This window comes from Peromyscus californicus, unplaced genomic scaffold (genome assembly GCF_007827085.1).
Source record: "Peromyscus californicus insignis strain IS unplaced genomic scaffold, ASM782708v3 Scaffold_8__1_contigs__length_139910024, whole genome shotgun sequence".
In the NCBI taxonomy this organism is placed as follows: domain Eukaryota; kingdom Metazoa; phylum Chordata; class Mammalia; order Rodentia; family Cricetidae; genus Peromyscus; species Peromyscus californicus.
Genome location: NW_026294606.1, coordinates 28,496,287 through 28,512,850, shown reverse-complemented (window position 1 = coordinate 28,512,850; position 16,564 = coordinate 28,496,287). Strand labels below are relative to the sequence as shown.

At 39.8% G+C, this 16,564-nt stretch overlaps 1 protein-coding gene across 5 annotated transcripts in view; it reads left to right on the top strand.

Moving 5' to 3' along the window:
• Fars2 (phenylalanyl-tRNA synthetase 2, mitochondrial) overlaps nt 1-16,564 on the top strand; it is a 456,192-nt gene that overhangs the window by 94,839 nt on the left and 344,789 nt on the right. For 4 of the 5 annotated variants that reach the window (XM_052729750.1, XM_052729748.1, XM_052729747.1 and 1 more), the window contains one exon: nt 3,879-4,511. The exons of the other annotated variant lie outside the window; for it this stretch is intronic. In XM_052729750.1, coding sequence (XP_052585710.1) covers nt 3,900-4,511 — 612 coding nt within the window. In that variant the 5' untranslated portion in view covers nt 3,879-3,899. The remainder of the gene's footprint in view (nt 1-3,878; nt 4,512-16,564) is intronic. 5 annotated transcript variants of the gene reach the window in all.

Here is a 16,564-nt window from a genome sequence, read left to right as displayed (position 1 = left end):
CAAGGCAACTCTTATGAAAGAAAGCATTCAAATGGGGGTTAGCTTATGGTTTCAAAGGGTTATTTAGTTCATTATCATCAAGGCAAGGAGCATAGTGACCAGCATGGCACTGGAACTGTAGCTGAGAACTACATCCTCATCCACAGGCTGCCTGGTTTGAGCTATTTGAAACCTCAAAGCCCACCCCTAGTGACATTTCCTCCAAGGCCACACCTCCTAATCCTTCTAATCCTTTCAAAGAGTTTTACTCCCTGGTGACTAATCATTCAAATATATGAGCCTATGGGGTCCATTTTTATCAGACTACCACAGAATCATCTACTTAGATTACCTGACTAGTTTCCTGCATATCCTAATTTATAGAGCTTTGAACTGAATGACTTCTGGAGGACCTTTCAGACTGAATATTTTTTTCTATTTCTCTGAAGGCTACAATCCACATGCTGTTGTAGAAGCTAGTTTATATATTAAGATTCAGTTTTAAGAATCAAAATTTTTTGCAAGTTTATTACAGTCTTGCTTCATATCCCTGGGGTCTTTAACTTGGGAAGCTCCTACCTTAGCCTCTTGACATTAGCATTGCCCCCCAAGAACCAGTTTTGATTGTTTTGTGCTCAGAATTCCTGGGTTTCTGCATGATTTACTTTCTCACCAGCAGTGTTCAGGTTTTACATTTTAAGAAATTAAAATTTATTTTATTTTCATTTGTGTATCTGTCTGGGTGAATGTATGCTACATATATATGGGCAACCATGAATAACTGTATAAAGGCACTTTTTTTAAGCAGTCCTGCACTTTGTGTAACAGCATATGCCGTGGAAGAAAGAAATGTTTTCTTGTGTTTGCCAAGAGTTCTGAGCTGGATAACTAGCAGCCTATCAGTGTGGCTTTGTGCTGGGATGCGTAAGGCTGCATGTGCAAATTTGAAATTCGTATCTACTGCAGGGACAAGTTACTGAACAATGTAGATGGGAAGACAGATTTCAGCTGAAGCTCAGCCAAAACCACTCGAAGCAACCCTGACAAAATAACCATGTGTGTGAATCTAGTCTGTTCCTGGGTATCTCTGAAAGCTTCTCCATCATGATAGTTCTAGGGATAGGCTTCTAGGAAGTTATTCTTACTTGCAGTTTTGAGTCTGGCAATTATGCAGCTCAGGTCCATGTGAGGTAGGCTTTTGTGGACCATGGAGTTATGCATTCATGGTGGACTTGCATGAGTCTTGAAGAAAGTAACCAAGTTGTGTATTTTAAATTATCTCAAAAAATTTCAAATGAAAGTTTGAAATTCAAAAAAAAGGACTTAAGTTTAAGAACTTAAATTATTTTTGAACTTTCAACTTTAATCTCTAGTTACCCTTGTTAATATGTTCCCTGAGGGAGTTCAAAACTGCTTTTGTTGAAGTAAAGTATAAAACAGTGTTAGTAGATCACAGTCTTTCCACTAACAGGCACAGAGTTTGGGCATCTATTCCTGGATATTATCATTTTACTTGAGAATTCAATGTCCTATCCCATATGACTGCTGAGGCGGCTCTTAGTTGGGAAATTCTACAATCTTATTAAATTCTGTGCATTTTTCTTTTCTTTGTTTCTTTTTTTCCCCCCACATCCAGGTCAACCCTCTGTCTTCTGTCAACTTTGTGTCCCCTTTCCAGTAAATTCTCTTGTGTTGGTTTTACTGTGTGCGTGTATTCCAGTAGAAGCTGTCTTTTATGAGGAGGAATAGTCACTGATGGAATGATGCAAAGGGTTTTAGATTAAATGTCATGACTAATAAGAGCAGAGAAGACTGAACATTCACAAATATAATTTCTGCCTACTCTTGGCATAGTCTGTTACTTAGTATTAAGTTTCATTAAGTATATTTTTAGTTTTTAAATTACTGAATGAAACATTCTACCATCTAAAGTAGTAATTTTATTTAGAAGATCTGTATGTATGTGTATATGTTGGTGTGTATGTGTTCATGTGGTTGTGTGCATGTATGCATTTGGGTACATATGGAAGCCAGAGTCAACATTATATATGTCTTCCTCAGACATTTTCACCTTGTTTTTGAGACAGGGCCTCTCATACTCTCCACCTTATTTTTCAAGACAGGGTCTGGCAGTGAACTTGGAACTCATCAGTTCAGCTCGGCTGACTGGCTCATGAGTGCCTGACCCAATGTTGGCTCTACAGATGCTTGCTGATGTGCCCACCCTTTTTACATGGGCACTGGGGATCCAAACTTGGGCTCTTATACATGTATGACCGGTACTTTATCAACTGAGCCATCTTCCAAGATCCTATTCAAAATGGCTTTTCAAACGTATAATTGATGGCTTTTTTAAAATTCTGGGAATTATTCCAGAAGGCAGAAGGTACTCTCTATAAAAGCAAAACAGGACTTTGTAGTTATGAGGGTAGATAGCAGAAAGGTAAAGTGTGGGTGTTTACTATTTTCTCTTATTGCCCATCAGAAGCCTTAATGTGAGCCTATACTTTCTGTAATGAATGAATCCAGCTCTGTGGACTCTAATAACTTTTAGGTGATCCTTCTAAAGATTCCTTTGGTGTTACAGTTTAGTAAAAAAGTAAAGGTAGTTGTCACGTAGAATGTTTTCTGCTTCATGAGAAGTTTGAACAAGGCCGCATGATGGAGGCTTTTTTCTCTACAGAGCAAATAATTTAAATGACAGAGAAGGACACCTAGAGATTAGTGTCCTATAAGCACCTTCAGTGTTCTTCTGATTTAGTGCAGTAAACACTAAGGCTTTGTGAAGTGCAATTCTAATTAGTCTTATCAATAAAAACCTGGAGTCAGATATTAATTAGGGTGGAAGTTGAAAGATCAGAGGAGCAAAGGAGCAGCCACAGTCACTTCTTACCTCTACAAATCCTCAGACCTAATGGGGGCTGAGATCCTGTCTCCACCTCCTTAAATTCCTGTTTCCACTTCCCTAGTGCTGGGATTAAAGATGTGAGCCTCCCAGGTGCTGGGATCAAAGGTGTGAGCCACCATCAGCTGACTCTGTTTCTATTTTAGACTGGTTCAATCTCATGATAGCCCAGGGTGGCCTTGAACTCCTGATCTTGTTTCCTTCTCCCAAGTGCTGGAATTAAAGGAGTGAGCCACCACTGTCTGGCCTCTATAGTTAACTAGTCACTAGCCCTGCCCTCCGATCTCCAGGCAAGCTTTATTTGTTAGAACACAAACAAAATATCATACAACAGCTTTGTCTTAGTGTGTTTTGTTTGCTTTATTTATTAGTTAAAATTTTGAGACAGGATCTTACTATATAGCCTTGACCTGCCTGGGACTTGCTATACTAGACCAGGATGACTTCAAATTTACAGAAATCCACCTGCCTTTGTCTTCTGACTGCAGGTGCATGTGCACCACCATGCTAGAGTCATTTTTTTTTTCTTGGTATAAGAGAATACCACAGATTGAGTAATTTATAATAAAAGGAAACTTGTTTCTCACAGCTCTGGAGTTTGGGGCTAAAGATCAAGGCACTGGCATGAAGCCAGACCTTTTACTTAGATTATCTCATGGAAGAAGGGGGAGGGCAGGGTTTGAGCTTATCCCTGTATGAGAAGCCCACCCCTACCCTAATAACCCACTCTTGTGTTCTAGAGGCAGAGCCCTCGTGCTTTGCCCTTTTTAATACTATTAGATGTCAGTGAAATTTCAACATGAATTCCGGGAAGAGCTTTCAAATTACAGAAGCCTGTCAATAGATTTTCTGAATTGTCTTTCTGTGGTGTGAATGTGATGGCAAGGACACAGGTATGTCACTAGGAAAGTAGTGAACCTATTGAGAGAACATAAGGATACATTCCTGTTGTCTACAGAATGAAACTTGTGCTTTTCCTGTGTGTTTCTTCCAGAATTTGTGAGAAGCTTCTATAATGGTCTGTTCAGCCTTCATCAGAGCTGCCCATGAACACATTTGCCTACTAAGGAAGGTCAGTCATGTCTTCAGATGCCATCAGCATCGGACCTGGGGCTCAAGGCCAGCTGCATCCCAGTTCGTTGCCCAAGCTGCTCCGGGCAGTGTGGTAGAGGTGCTGGGAAAATCCTACCCTCAGGATGACCATACCAACCTCACCCAGAAGGTCCTTTCCAAGGTGGGCAGGAACCTGCACAACCAGAAGTACCACCCTCTGTGGCTGATTAAGGAGAGGGTGAAGGAGCACTTCTACCAGCAGTACATGGGCCGGCCCAGGACCCCTCTCTTCTCCGTCTACGACCAGCTTCCTCCAGTAGTCACCACCTGGCAGAACTTTGATAGCCTGCTAATCCCAGAGGACCACCCCAGCAGGAAGAAAGGGGACAACTATTATCTGAATCGGGTGCACATGCTGAGAGCACACACGTCAGCACACCAGTGGGACTTGCTGCATGCGGGACTTAATGCCTTCCTCGTGGTAGGAGATGTGTATAGGCGGGACCAGATTGATTCCCAGCACTACCCAGTTTTCCACCAGCTGGAGGGTGTCCGGCTCTTCTCCAAGCATGAGGTGAGTCTTTAGATGTGTCTTGTTGTTGAAGAACATTTGTGTTGATGTCTCTGAAGATGGGTGATCAGCGAACCTTGAAAGAGCTGTCCTTGATCTTCGTTCCCTTTATTGACCCATCCGTTTTTCATGATGTCTTTTGTGCACACTGGCCTCCCAAGCTACAGTGTGCCTGATTTGAGACAAACAATTGTTGTCTCACATCACCGCAAACTGTAAACTTCAAAACAAATTTTCTTTTTTACTTGTCTCTTCTCATCCCTTTTCTCAGTACTGACCTTCTTTACACTGGTTTACTACTGGTAAGTGGTTGGTTAGTGGTTCAAATTCAGCCTAATGCAAGCTTTGTGAAGGCGCAACTCTAAACCTGTTCTCGGGTTGTCCATTTGTGTCAGTGGAACTAAGTACTGGTCTCCTGCTGCTGGAGAGTGATGCCCTCCTGTGCTGAGGGTGACTGCAGGTGCTCTGGGTTGGACCATCAGCTGTGCTCTTGTTCCTAAGCTCCTTCTCCTCCTGCTTGACATTGATGGTGGGGCATGTCTTAATTCTTAGTGTTGACGTGTGTGTTTGGATGCATGGAGTCCTTTTGATTAGAAGACTGATATTCAGGCCATCCTCAAAAGTTTTCAAATTCAGATATCTGTTTGATGCTATCCTAATGTGCTGTGTATACATTTATTTTCTCTGTAGTATGAAAGCACTACAAAGCTTGAACCTACTTCCAAAAAAAAAAAAAAAAATTGTGATAAGCACGGTAGCTCAAGCCTGCAGTGATTCAGCTCTTGGGAGGCAGAGGCAGGAGCTGGGCTGTAGGTTCAAGGCCACTCTGGGCTACATAGTGAGACCCTGTCTTAGAATAAACAAATTAAAGAAAAAATAATTAAATTGCAGCATTACTTTTCTTTCAAATATGTTAGAGACTATTTCCATCTTTTCTTGTAAGAAACAGGGCAAGTTTTAGAAAGTTCTATTATTTCATATATGTCTGTAGCAACTCCTTCCAAACATTTTCACTGGGAAGGGGAATTGGTATGGTCACAAAACTCCTTCCTGCAAACACAGCTTGATGGGCTCTGAATGTGAAAACAAGTAACATGGGTGTAAGGAAAAGGGGCTAGCTAAAGAAACTCACCCTGGCCGGGCAGCGGGGCGCACTAGGGAGGCAGAGACAGGCAGATCTCTGTGATTTTGAGGCCAGCCTGGTCTACAGAGTGAGCTACACAGAGAAATTCTGTCTAAAAAAAAAAAAAAAAAAGAAAGAAACCCACCCTGGCCTTGGAGCCCAGAACCAGTGAAAGAAACACAGTTTGGCTCTGAAATCAGAGCTATCTCTGCCCTTGGCCAGCTGACGAGTGAAACCAACCAATCTCTGAGTACCCTGACTCTGGAGCCCAGAACCACTGAAAGAAACACACAGCCTGGGTCTGGGACCCGAGCTACAGTAAGAAACACTTCATCTCTAAACCCAGAACCAAAGAAACATGCCCTGACTCTGAAACCAGTGCCAAAGAAAAACTCTTTGTCGCTAGAATCAGAGCCAGTGAAAGAAATTTGCCCTGGCCTCAGAATTAGAGCCGAAAAACTAAGAAAGGCTAGTGAAAGAAAGGCTAGTGAAAGAAAGAAACACAGTTTGGCTCTGAAATCAAAGCTCTGCCCCTGGGCTACAAAACTAACCAATCCCTGAGCAGAAAATCTTCTTCCTGGAGGAGCTCCGCCCCTAAGAAATCCTTTATAAACCACCCTGCCTGTTTAGTTGTGGGCTGTTCTTTTCCACCCTGGTAGAGGCAGCCACTCTTCTGGATTCCTTCCCAATAAATCTCTTTCTCAAAAGAGTCTTGGGTGTGAAGATCTTCATTCACAGCCGCAGAGAAGAACCTTGCTAAGAAGTCCCTTAGGGACTGAGCAGAAAAAAATTTGCAGAGATGCTCCCTTAGGGGACTGAGCAAGGTGGAGCAGAAAAAGTAACAACTTTGGCCGGAGCTGGAGGAGATTGCTACATTTCTTCAGGGGGTTACCCTTTAGCAGAGTGAAGCAAAAGAAGCAACATCTCGGGCTGTAGAAGTGGAGCTCTGCTGGGAAGCCCCCTTAAGTGGGGGCTGAGCAAAGTTCAGCTGTAGAGGCTTTCCAGGAGAGGAGTAGGATTGCTATACCCTGCGGGGAGACCATCCCCCACCGCACCCCAACTCCAGGTATATCCTGACAGTCAGGATACCTTTCCCTCCAGAGCTGAGCTGTTGCATTGCAGCTCCAGTTGCCAGAGCTGTCCTGGGAGCTCAAGGTATTGCCTGACTCCTGGAGCAATCAGGATAACTTTCCCCAGGGTTGCAACACTCGCTTACAATAGGGTCCTTAGACTAACAGTTTTTATTTTATTATTTTAGTAAATAAGTTGGTGGAAAATAACTGAAAAATACTACCCTCTCCTTTTTTTTCTATCTGCGTCAGAATAATGTTATTCTTTACATCTGGGACATAGGTTAGCCTTTCTCAAAACAGGCTTCAGAGCTGGATCTGGGGAGCTTAGATGGACATTCCTAATACTTGGGATATGGTTATTTTGCAAGGTAGAGGTAATAACACTAGAAAGGGTATGGAAACATTAGGGAACTGAATGGAAACGAAAAGAGACAAGTCAGAGTCTGGAATATGACAAAGTCATAAAATGCCACTTAACATTCATCTGTAAGAGATTCAGTGATAAGAGTGATGTGATGATGTCCATGGCATGCCATTGGACAAGTGTTCAGTCTGGCTTACCTTGTTAACGCAATAAAGAACACACTAATGTGTAAGCCTGCATGTTATGGTAGAGACAGTCAAGGCTGAGAGACTGACAGTGGCATTTTAATGGGGGGAAACTGAGGTTACAAAAGGAAATGAAATGCATATATGGTATTAACCCTTCTTTGTCTATATTTGTTGTAATCCAGTCCAATTTTCCAGGCACCACGTGTAGCTACTCTAGTCTGATATTGTGACTGCTTTCTGGCTTATTAATGAATTATGCACCTATATGTGTAACTGGCTTCATTTCAGGTTGCACGGTACTTCAATTTTCAGTGCTTCGTTTATTCTTCTTACTAAAAACCTATGAGGTAGGTCACCTCACTTCAGCACAGAGAGTCCAAAGTCTGGAAAGGTCTAGTGACCTACTCAGTCTTGCACAGCTAGTCAGTGGCAGAGCTCAATGGGAAGACGGGTCTCCTGAGTCCAGTCTTCACCTGCTGTGCTCTGCTGATCTCTGTGGTACTCCTTGTCAGTTTGTGACAGTGCAAGGTTGTTACAGCAGTAGAGCACTGGAGAGTGGTCGCTTCTGAATTCCTGTCGTCCATTGAAGTTTTGATTCTCAGTCTTCTTACTCTTAACCTCAGGAAAGAGTTTTTCCTTGTTTTTGTTTTTTTTCAGTCTGGCTTACCTTGTTTTTTTTTCTATGAATAATACTTTAAATTTTTTAAAACATATGTACATATGTACTTAAAAAATATATTGTTTTATTTTCCTAATATTTAATAAACTATTCATTATTATGCACAAGACAAGTTATTAGAGTTATAGAGTAAAAGAAACAATGGTGCTGGGTGTGCCGTATGGGCTAGGAATCCCAGCACTTGAGAGGCTGAGGCAGAAGGATTTCAAGTTTGAGGCTAGTCTGAGCTATATAGTGAGGCCCTGTCTCAAGAAGAAAAAGTAGAATGTGAACTATTGATAATTGCTCAGAAATGAATGAGCAATGATAGCATGTTAATTTAACAATTATTGAAAAACAGCCCCTTTGTTCTTTGAAGAAATATAAATGAAAGTAATATCTATAACAATTTCTGGGGAGTAATTAACAGGTAAGTCTGCTAAAGCTCTGAACAAGAGAAAGGATAGAAAGAAACATTGAGTACCCACACTTTCTTGAAGTAAAGATTGGGATTTAATCTATACTTTCAGCAACAATGGAGAGAGAAAAGAATAATGCGGAAAAAGGAGTAATACAGAAAAAGATCTAAGTTCAACAGAAGTCAGGATTGAAAGACAGAGAGCCCAAATCATCAGTTTAGTATGAATTCTAATGCATGAATATTCCCACACTAATGTTGGTTAAGCCTAGTAGGTGCAGAAATGTGTGATCAGGTTGGATGTTCAGAGAACCTGAAACCAAAGCACTCCAGAGAATGGGGTGAAGGACAGGCAGGTTTGTCTGGCAAATGTTTCCACAAAGGTGTCAGATGCAGCAGTATTAACATCAGAAGAATTTATAGAAGAAAAGATAAATGTGGATGAAGCCTGAAATAGGTAATCTAAGAAGCCTTCTGAATTATGAACTTTCATCTGCCTCTGTTATAACCTTGATATATGAAGCAACACTGCTGACTTAAAGGTCGAGTTTGACAAATCATGGTCATGGTCAAAGACGTTAAATGATTTTAGTCAGGGACCTGTGGATTATCTAGACAAAATGAATAAAGGTATAGAAGTCAGAAAATGTTATTAACAAGCTTGATATATCTTTAAGAATTCCGTGTATTGTCTCTGTTTACATGTTGTATACAATTAATGAATTAAATATTTGTTTTAAAATGCTATAAGTATGCCAAATTATTCTAAACAAAAAAAATAGAAGGTAGCTGGGTGTATGGTTCTGGATATCCCCAAGTCTTTGCAGAAAAACTGAGCCACTGGAGCAGCAAAACTAAAACCTATACAAAATCCAGACATAACTAGATGACAGGGTTCTCCTAAGAGCATCCCTGTGTAGGAAGTCACTTCTACCAGCTGGAAGTTCTGAACTGTGTTAGAGAATGAGTTTATAGAGGAGTGCAGTAGTGCCTGGAAAAAGGAGACCTTCCTACAGAACTGTTCAGAGAGCAATATTTGGATTACCAAATTTGCTAGTGGCACTTTGACATGATATACTCATAAGATTGTGTGTCAGTGATTACCACTATCATAAGAAAAGTACCAGTCAGGGGCTTAGGAGGGAGCTCAGGTTGTAAAGTGCTTGTCATGCCTGCATGAGGTCCTGAGTTCAGTCCCCAGCACCAATTACACTAGCTTTTTACAGAAGCTATAAGTGGAAGCATGCACTTGAAACCTCAGTGCTTGTGAGGCAGAGTAGGCAAGATCCCGGGGCTCATTGGTTAGCTAGCCTCGCATAATTGGTGAGCCATAGGACAGTGGGAGATGGTCTCAACAAACAAGGTGAATGGTACCTGAGAAATGATATTCTGGGTTATTCTCTGACCTCAAAGTGCATACACACTGGCATACACATGTGCACCTCCCTACATACACAAAGGAGATGGTCTCTTAGAGGTGTGTCATCTGATGGCGGGGGGCATGGCACTGACTCTAAAGACTTGCCATGGCAGTTGGATGTGAACATCAACAATCTCCAGGTCCAGCTATCATATTATAGGAACTGTAAAGAAGAGAGGCACATATGAGGGTATGGCCCAGAGAAGTAGTGCCAAAGCTGACCATGGGGAGTGGCAGCAAGTCTGCTCAGGGTGTGACTTGCAGAATGAAGATGAAGGGAACCAAAAGCAAGTGCTTCAAAATGTTTAGGCAATGGGAGGTGTTCAAGAGTTGAACTCATCATTTTCTACCATGTTGTCAGTGAACTTCTTGTTGGAGCCCACTGAAGTTTCCTAGTGGCTTTACCCAGCAGGACTGCATAAGACAGTGATTGGGCCATGGGCCTGGGTACCAGGTGTTTGGAAGGGTCTACACTTGGTTGTATCTAGCAGGGGGAGGTCTTTTGTCTCACCTGCTGGCATTCTTATCAAAACCTCTTTTGAATAAAGTTCTGGGCTGGTGGGTTTTGACCCAGGCCCACCCAAGGCTATCCTGTGTTTCTGTCCTTCTTCTTGTCGTCTAGGTATGTTTCCAACTATTTCCCACTTCTCCCTGCTCAAGAGTGCTCTGGTTGTAAAAGTGGGGGCTGGTCCCCCACTACTTCTTTTGTTGGGCAGAGTGTAGAGGGGTTCCTGTGTTCTTAAATGCTTCCTGTGAGTTCTCTGTGTGTAGTTGTGTGCAGTCGGCCCACGGCTCTGTTCATAACCCATTGGAAATCTAAGACTCTCCGTTTGTTTTAGTTTGGGAAGTGCCGCTCAAAGAATGAATGACTCAGCTCAAGCAAATGATCAGAAACACAAAATATTAGGAAATGGAACTTAGGGATGAGGGAAGGATTGGTTCATCTGATCCTAATGGGTAGATCCTACCAAGGGAAAACATTTTGTAGGAAAAAGGGGAAACAATGTTTAATGTGGTTGGAGATTTGAATACTAATGAAACACCTGCAAGTAAGCTCTTTATTTATTTTTAAAATGTGATGAGAATATAAACTCTTTATAAAGTCTTTATTTTAGAGATGCATATTGAACCACCAATATGGAAAATACAGGACTTGGGATTTTCTTCATAATAATATTGGAAGTGGCTTTAGCATATTATGGTGGATGTAAGAGGACTGGTTGTAAATTATAATTTACTTGAGTATTGTGTACATGCAGAATCATCTTTTGTGGGTGTGTATTTACATGTGCTTTAGATTCATCTCCTATAAATCTAAACACAGAATATTGAGTCCAGTAGTCAAAATGACATTGGCTCAGCATGTACTCTAAAGGGTCCCATTCTTTTATGGGAAGGTAATCACCAATTGTTTCTTAAAGACAGGAAACATTAAAGAAAAGAGTATAAATGATACACAATAGAAACATTAAATCTGCAGTTGATAGCTTCTCCTTTTTTCATGTGAGTTTTTACTGAACTTGTAAAAGAATTATGTAGTTTGTTTTATAAAGGAGAAAACAAGATATTCGTCAAATTTATCTTATGAGGTTATACCTGTTTATAGTCATGCTAAATTAAAAGGAAACTTTGGAAATTTCACCTTTATGGTTACCATTCATTCTGTTTCAATGAACAGACAAACATTTATTGAATTAAATATCTACAAATTCAATTCAATATCATCCCATTCTATTATCATTTACTTATATTGAAGTCTACTGTATTAACTCATACAAAGAGGAAAAAAAGCGTGTGATTATCTCAATAGATGTGGAAAATAATTTGACGTTTAATTATATCATAGTATTAAAAATACATTTAATGACATTAATGATGCATGGTAAAAACTTTAGCAAACTAAGAATATAAAGAAACTTTCTGAACTTTGCAAATGATATCTGTCAGGCATTTGCAGCAGCCGTCATAACTAATGATGAATCATTATACATGTTTCTATCAAAATCAGCTTTTATTCAGAATCACCTGCTTCCCTGATTCTGCTCATATTGAATTAAAATGTCTCCCAAAAACAGAAAGAAAGAGAACCTGAAGGCTTGAGACATGGTTCAGTGGTTAAGAGCCCATACTGTTCTTTCAGAGGATCTGCATTCAATTCCCATCACCCATGCCTTATAATCACTTGTAACTCCAGCTCCAGGGGGATCCAGTGCCTCTGGCCTCCTCATGCACTTGGTACTCAAATGCACATACCTATACACAGATTCACCCACACATGTAAAAAAATAAAAGAAATCTTTGAGAAAAGAAGGTAGAAACACTGGATAATAGGAGCTAAAGCTAAAGCTAAACATTTAATAGAATTTCCAGACTTATTCAGACTATGAAGACAATTCAGCAAGGGTACAAGGAAAATGTAGGAGCATTAATATTTCTTATCATAAGCAATAACAAATGGAAAATGTAATAGCATAAAGATTCTATTCACAGTACTAGTTAAAACTTTGAAGTCCTGTGTATAAATATGGCACAAGATACTCAGGATAGTTATGGATTAAATGCTATTAAATATATAATAAAAGAGAGATATGCCATATATAAGTATTTTTACAAGTAAGAAAACAATGCCATGAAGATGGTAATTCCTCTGTCTTATGTAAACCTGATAATGTCTCCTGGGTCTTGTAAAAGAGGACTGGTCATAAAATTCAAGACACAGTGTTAAGTATAAAGGGTTTGCTTTACTAGATATTAAGACATATAATTTGTGGTTGCAAAGATAATTTAGGAGTGGCAGAAAGTTGATAAAATAGAGATATGCCATGTTTTGTTGATACTCATGGGTGACCTGCCCTTTCCTAAACAGAAACAGAGGGGGAGTAGATTGAGGGGGACAGAGGGAGCTTTGGGGGGGGGAGGGACTTGGAGCAAAGGAGGGAGGGAAAACTATGGCTAGGATGTAAAATAAATAAATATATTATAAATAGAGAGTTTTGAAATAATCATACTTAAGTTTATGAATTTACAAAATAGGAATGAAGTTACAAAAATGGGAAGATAAATTCTATTTTAATTGTTCTGTGACAGTTATCCATAGGAAAATTGATCTTGGTCTATCACTGGATACAAAATTCATTCCTGGGTAACTTAATCCATTTGTGAAATGAAAGTCTTTAAAAATTGTAGAAGAAAATATAGGAGGTTATTTTGCTTATCACGGTGGAATATAGTATCTGAAATATGAGCTTCTTTGAGGGAAAAAACCTCCAGGAAGGAAAAAGTGTTGAAGTTGATTACCTTAACCTTTGCCATAGAAACCTCCGTCCATGGCCACTTATGGATAGACTACATTGAAGAGACAAAGATAAACCCTGCTGGTTGAAATCCTTGCTGTTTTTATATATAAAATGTGTGTGTGTGTGTGTGTGTGTGTGTGTGTGTGTGTGTGTGTGTGTTTGTGTTTATTAAAATATTGGCAATGGCAAACATTTCCTTTATGAAAATGCCCAACAACAATGAATGTCAGTAACTGTGGACCGTGGATCTGTTAGTGTGCGAGTGTAAAACCTGCACCTGAACTCCTACTCTCATGTTCACACTTGGAGATATTCTTGGGTGTGTTTCATCTGGACACTAACTTTTTATAAATCTATTAGAAGTAGATGAAAACTGGAACAATGCCAATTTAGTGAACTAAATTGGGAAGTATTTATTTGACTCTACAAGACGATGAACCTGTAGAAATGATTGTCATAACCCTCTCAGTGTAATGAGTAGGAGAAGCAGTATTGAGTAATAAATAAAAGAAAGCTACAGAAGCTTTGATAATATGGCTACATTTGTGTAAGGTTGAAAAAGTGAGCATAATTACCTCATACATTCTATAGGGGCTCAGGTATATGTTGAGAAGTTGCAAAGCAAAACAAGAGAATGGTAAACTAAAAAAATTAATTATTTTCCGTCCGAGAAATGACCCAATGTGGTCAGATATGGGTGTGACAGCTTTCCAAATTGTCAGTGCTAAAAGAGGGTATAAATGACAAGCACACAGAAAGGCTTTCCTTCTTTAAAATGATACATTTTGATCTTTCATATGCACGTTTTGCTATGCTTTAAAAAATAAAGGGAAGACATCATAATGAACTCCTCATAGAAGAAAATCACCCATGACTGGCCAGTGAGCAAGGACCAGCTTGACTAGGAAATATGTAAATAGAAAAGCAGATCAGTACATTTAGTAATGCTGCTGATTGCCAATGTTAAGTGAAATCATAAGATTGAGCCTTTTGGAAGCACGTGTAGCTCTCACTACTCCACAGAATAGTTTCGTCATTTCCTATGAAAATAACAATTTTATGTTCTGTAATTTGACCTTTTTTTTTCCCCCAAGGTTAAAGACTCAAATGTCCATCAAGAAGAGGGATTTATATTATAATATAATATTATAATATTAATATTATAAGTGCTCAGCTGGTAGCTCAGGCTTATTACTAAGTAGCTCTTATACTTAAATTAGCCCACAATTCTTATCTGTGTTTAGACACCTGGCTTGGTACCTTTTCTCAGTATGGGATTCTTATATTGCTTCCTCTGTGTCTGGCTGGTGACTTCCTGACTCATTCCTTCTTCTTCCCAGAATCTTAGTTTGGTCACCTGACTACTGGTCAATCAGTGTTTTATTAAACCAATTCCAGTGACACATCTTTACAGTGTATATGAGAATTGTTCCACAGCAGAGAAATCATAAATAAAATGGGCCTTATTTGTAAAATGAACTGGCTACCTATGTCCGTGGTGATGAGGCTTTAATGCTGATGTTGTATTGAAGGATTCCAACAACTGGAGATGCACTAGACTACTATCTGTTTTATGGCTGTTCAGACTATGCCCAGCAGTGCATGCTGTTACAAAGTGGTTTGTGTTCTTTGTCTTATTATACATACACACAAATTTCAAATTAAATAACTATGTGATGTAGGTATGAAAAAAATTCATGGACATGCTAAAACAAAGAATCAGGACAGTGATGACCCATCAGGAGGAAGGGGTGAATGTGTAGATAAGCCTTACAGTCATTGCACTTTGGAGAGCGTATTAGGACTCCTAGGATTGTGCGAGGATTTTGAGACAAAGGAGTATGTGGAGACCACTGTTCTGTAGCTTTAAAACTATTTTGTAAAGATTGTCAAATTTCATATATTTGACAGACCCATCTGAGAGTCCATCGTAGGAATCCTGTGTCAATGTAGTTTGATTAAAAATATTAATGAAAAATGCATACCTGGAGCAGTGCTCCAAGCTGTTCTGTTTCCCATTGTGCTTGAAGATGCTCTGTCCAGTTTCACCAGCTGCCTGCACTGGTAGTCTGTGCTGGTGAACTGTGGAGTTGTGGAGGAGATGGGCATCTTGCAGTTTGTGCTTAAGTCAAGGCTGCACAGGCTGCATTTCCTGAGCTTGTCTGCATCCCTCTGCATGCTCCGAGGGAGGTGTATTTGGAGTTTTGTCCATACATGCACATATGCAGTCACTGCTTCCGAGTTTTATCCCATTTGAAGAGACTTGCCACTCTGTCTTAATTAGTTTCAAAAACCACTTACGTACACAATTTAAAATTACTGTATGTAATAATGTGTGCATCTGTTTTTCTCATCTTCCTGGGTAGTACAAGATATTAGTGATTTTACAGGAAAACTGAAACCATGACAGCAGTATAGCAAGTTTCATAAAATTGTATTTACTTTTTGTATTTACTGTTTGTCTTTCAGAGTTTCTTGAGGGCTGTGTAACTTTCTTTCATCAATCATAGAAATAGTATTTAAATCCATGCATGCACTTGACAAATAAAGGATTATTTATTTATTTATAAAGATGTGCTTGCCTTAGTCCTCAGAATGTTTTTGAAATTCTTATTCTTTTGTAAAGTATAAAACTTAAGGTCTTAATAAAGGCAGTTTATGAAGAAGTTATAAATATTTTTTTTTTTTTTTTTGGTTTTTCGAGACAGGGTTTCTCTGTGTAGCTTTGCGCCTTTTCCTGGAACTCACTTGGTAGCCCAGGCTGGCCTCGAACTCACAGAGATCCGCCTGGCTCTGCCTCCCGAGTGCTGGGATTAAAGGCGTGCGCCACCACCGCCCGGAAGTTATAAATATTTTAATGTAAGCATATAAATCATGAATATTGATGTAGAAACAAAGAAATGTGTTTGTAGGAGAGATATGTGAAGGTATACTAAGAAAGCTTTGATGTAATTTTAACCAGAACACATCTATTAAAATGGCCTTTCATCAAGATGTCTGTGTTAAGTCCGTATACCACTCACCACCTTTTAAAAAGGGATCATGGTCAGTGACCATTTTCTGCAGGTAGGAGCATGTAGAAGGCATTGTCCCTTCAGTTGTATCCCTTGACTGTTGTGATTTCAAGTGGAGTGCACCCTTTATTTGAAGCATAGTGGAGTGTATAGCCTTCATTTAAACACCTGTCTGGCCTCCACTATAGATTCCTTGTAGGAAGCCACTGGCAGGCATTATTAGTTTCTCTTCTCCTCCTGTGATACTGTCGCCTTCTTTCCAGATGGTTCATTAGAACCCTTCTATTCTTGAGCTTCTCTCTCTGGGCTTCCCCACTGTCACTCTTACTGTGAGACAAAGGTGCTCTCTTTATTTCTGCTTTCAGCCCCAAATCACTTTTCTGTCTTTTAGTGAATGATGGTTATTTATTTTCCACTGTGTGGTTATTGGGTTTCCTTAATAGCCTCATGTGGAGGAGTTTTATTGAGGGCATTTTAATTTCGCCTTGATAGATTACAGTCA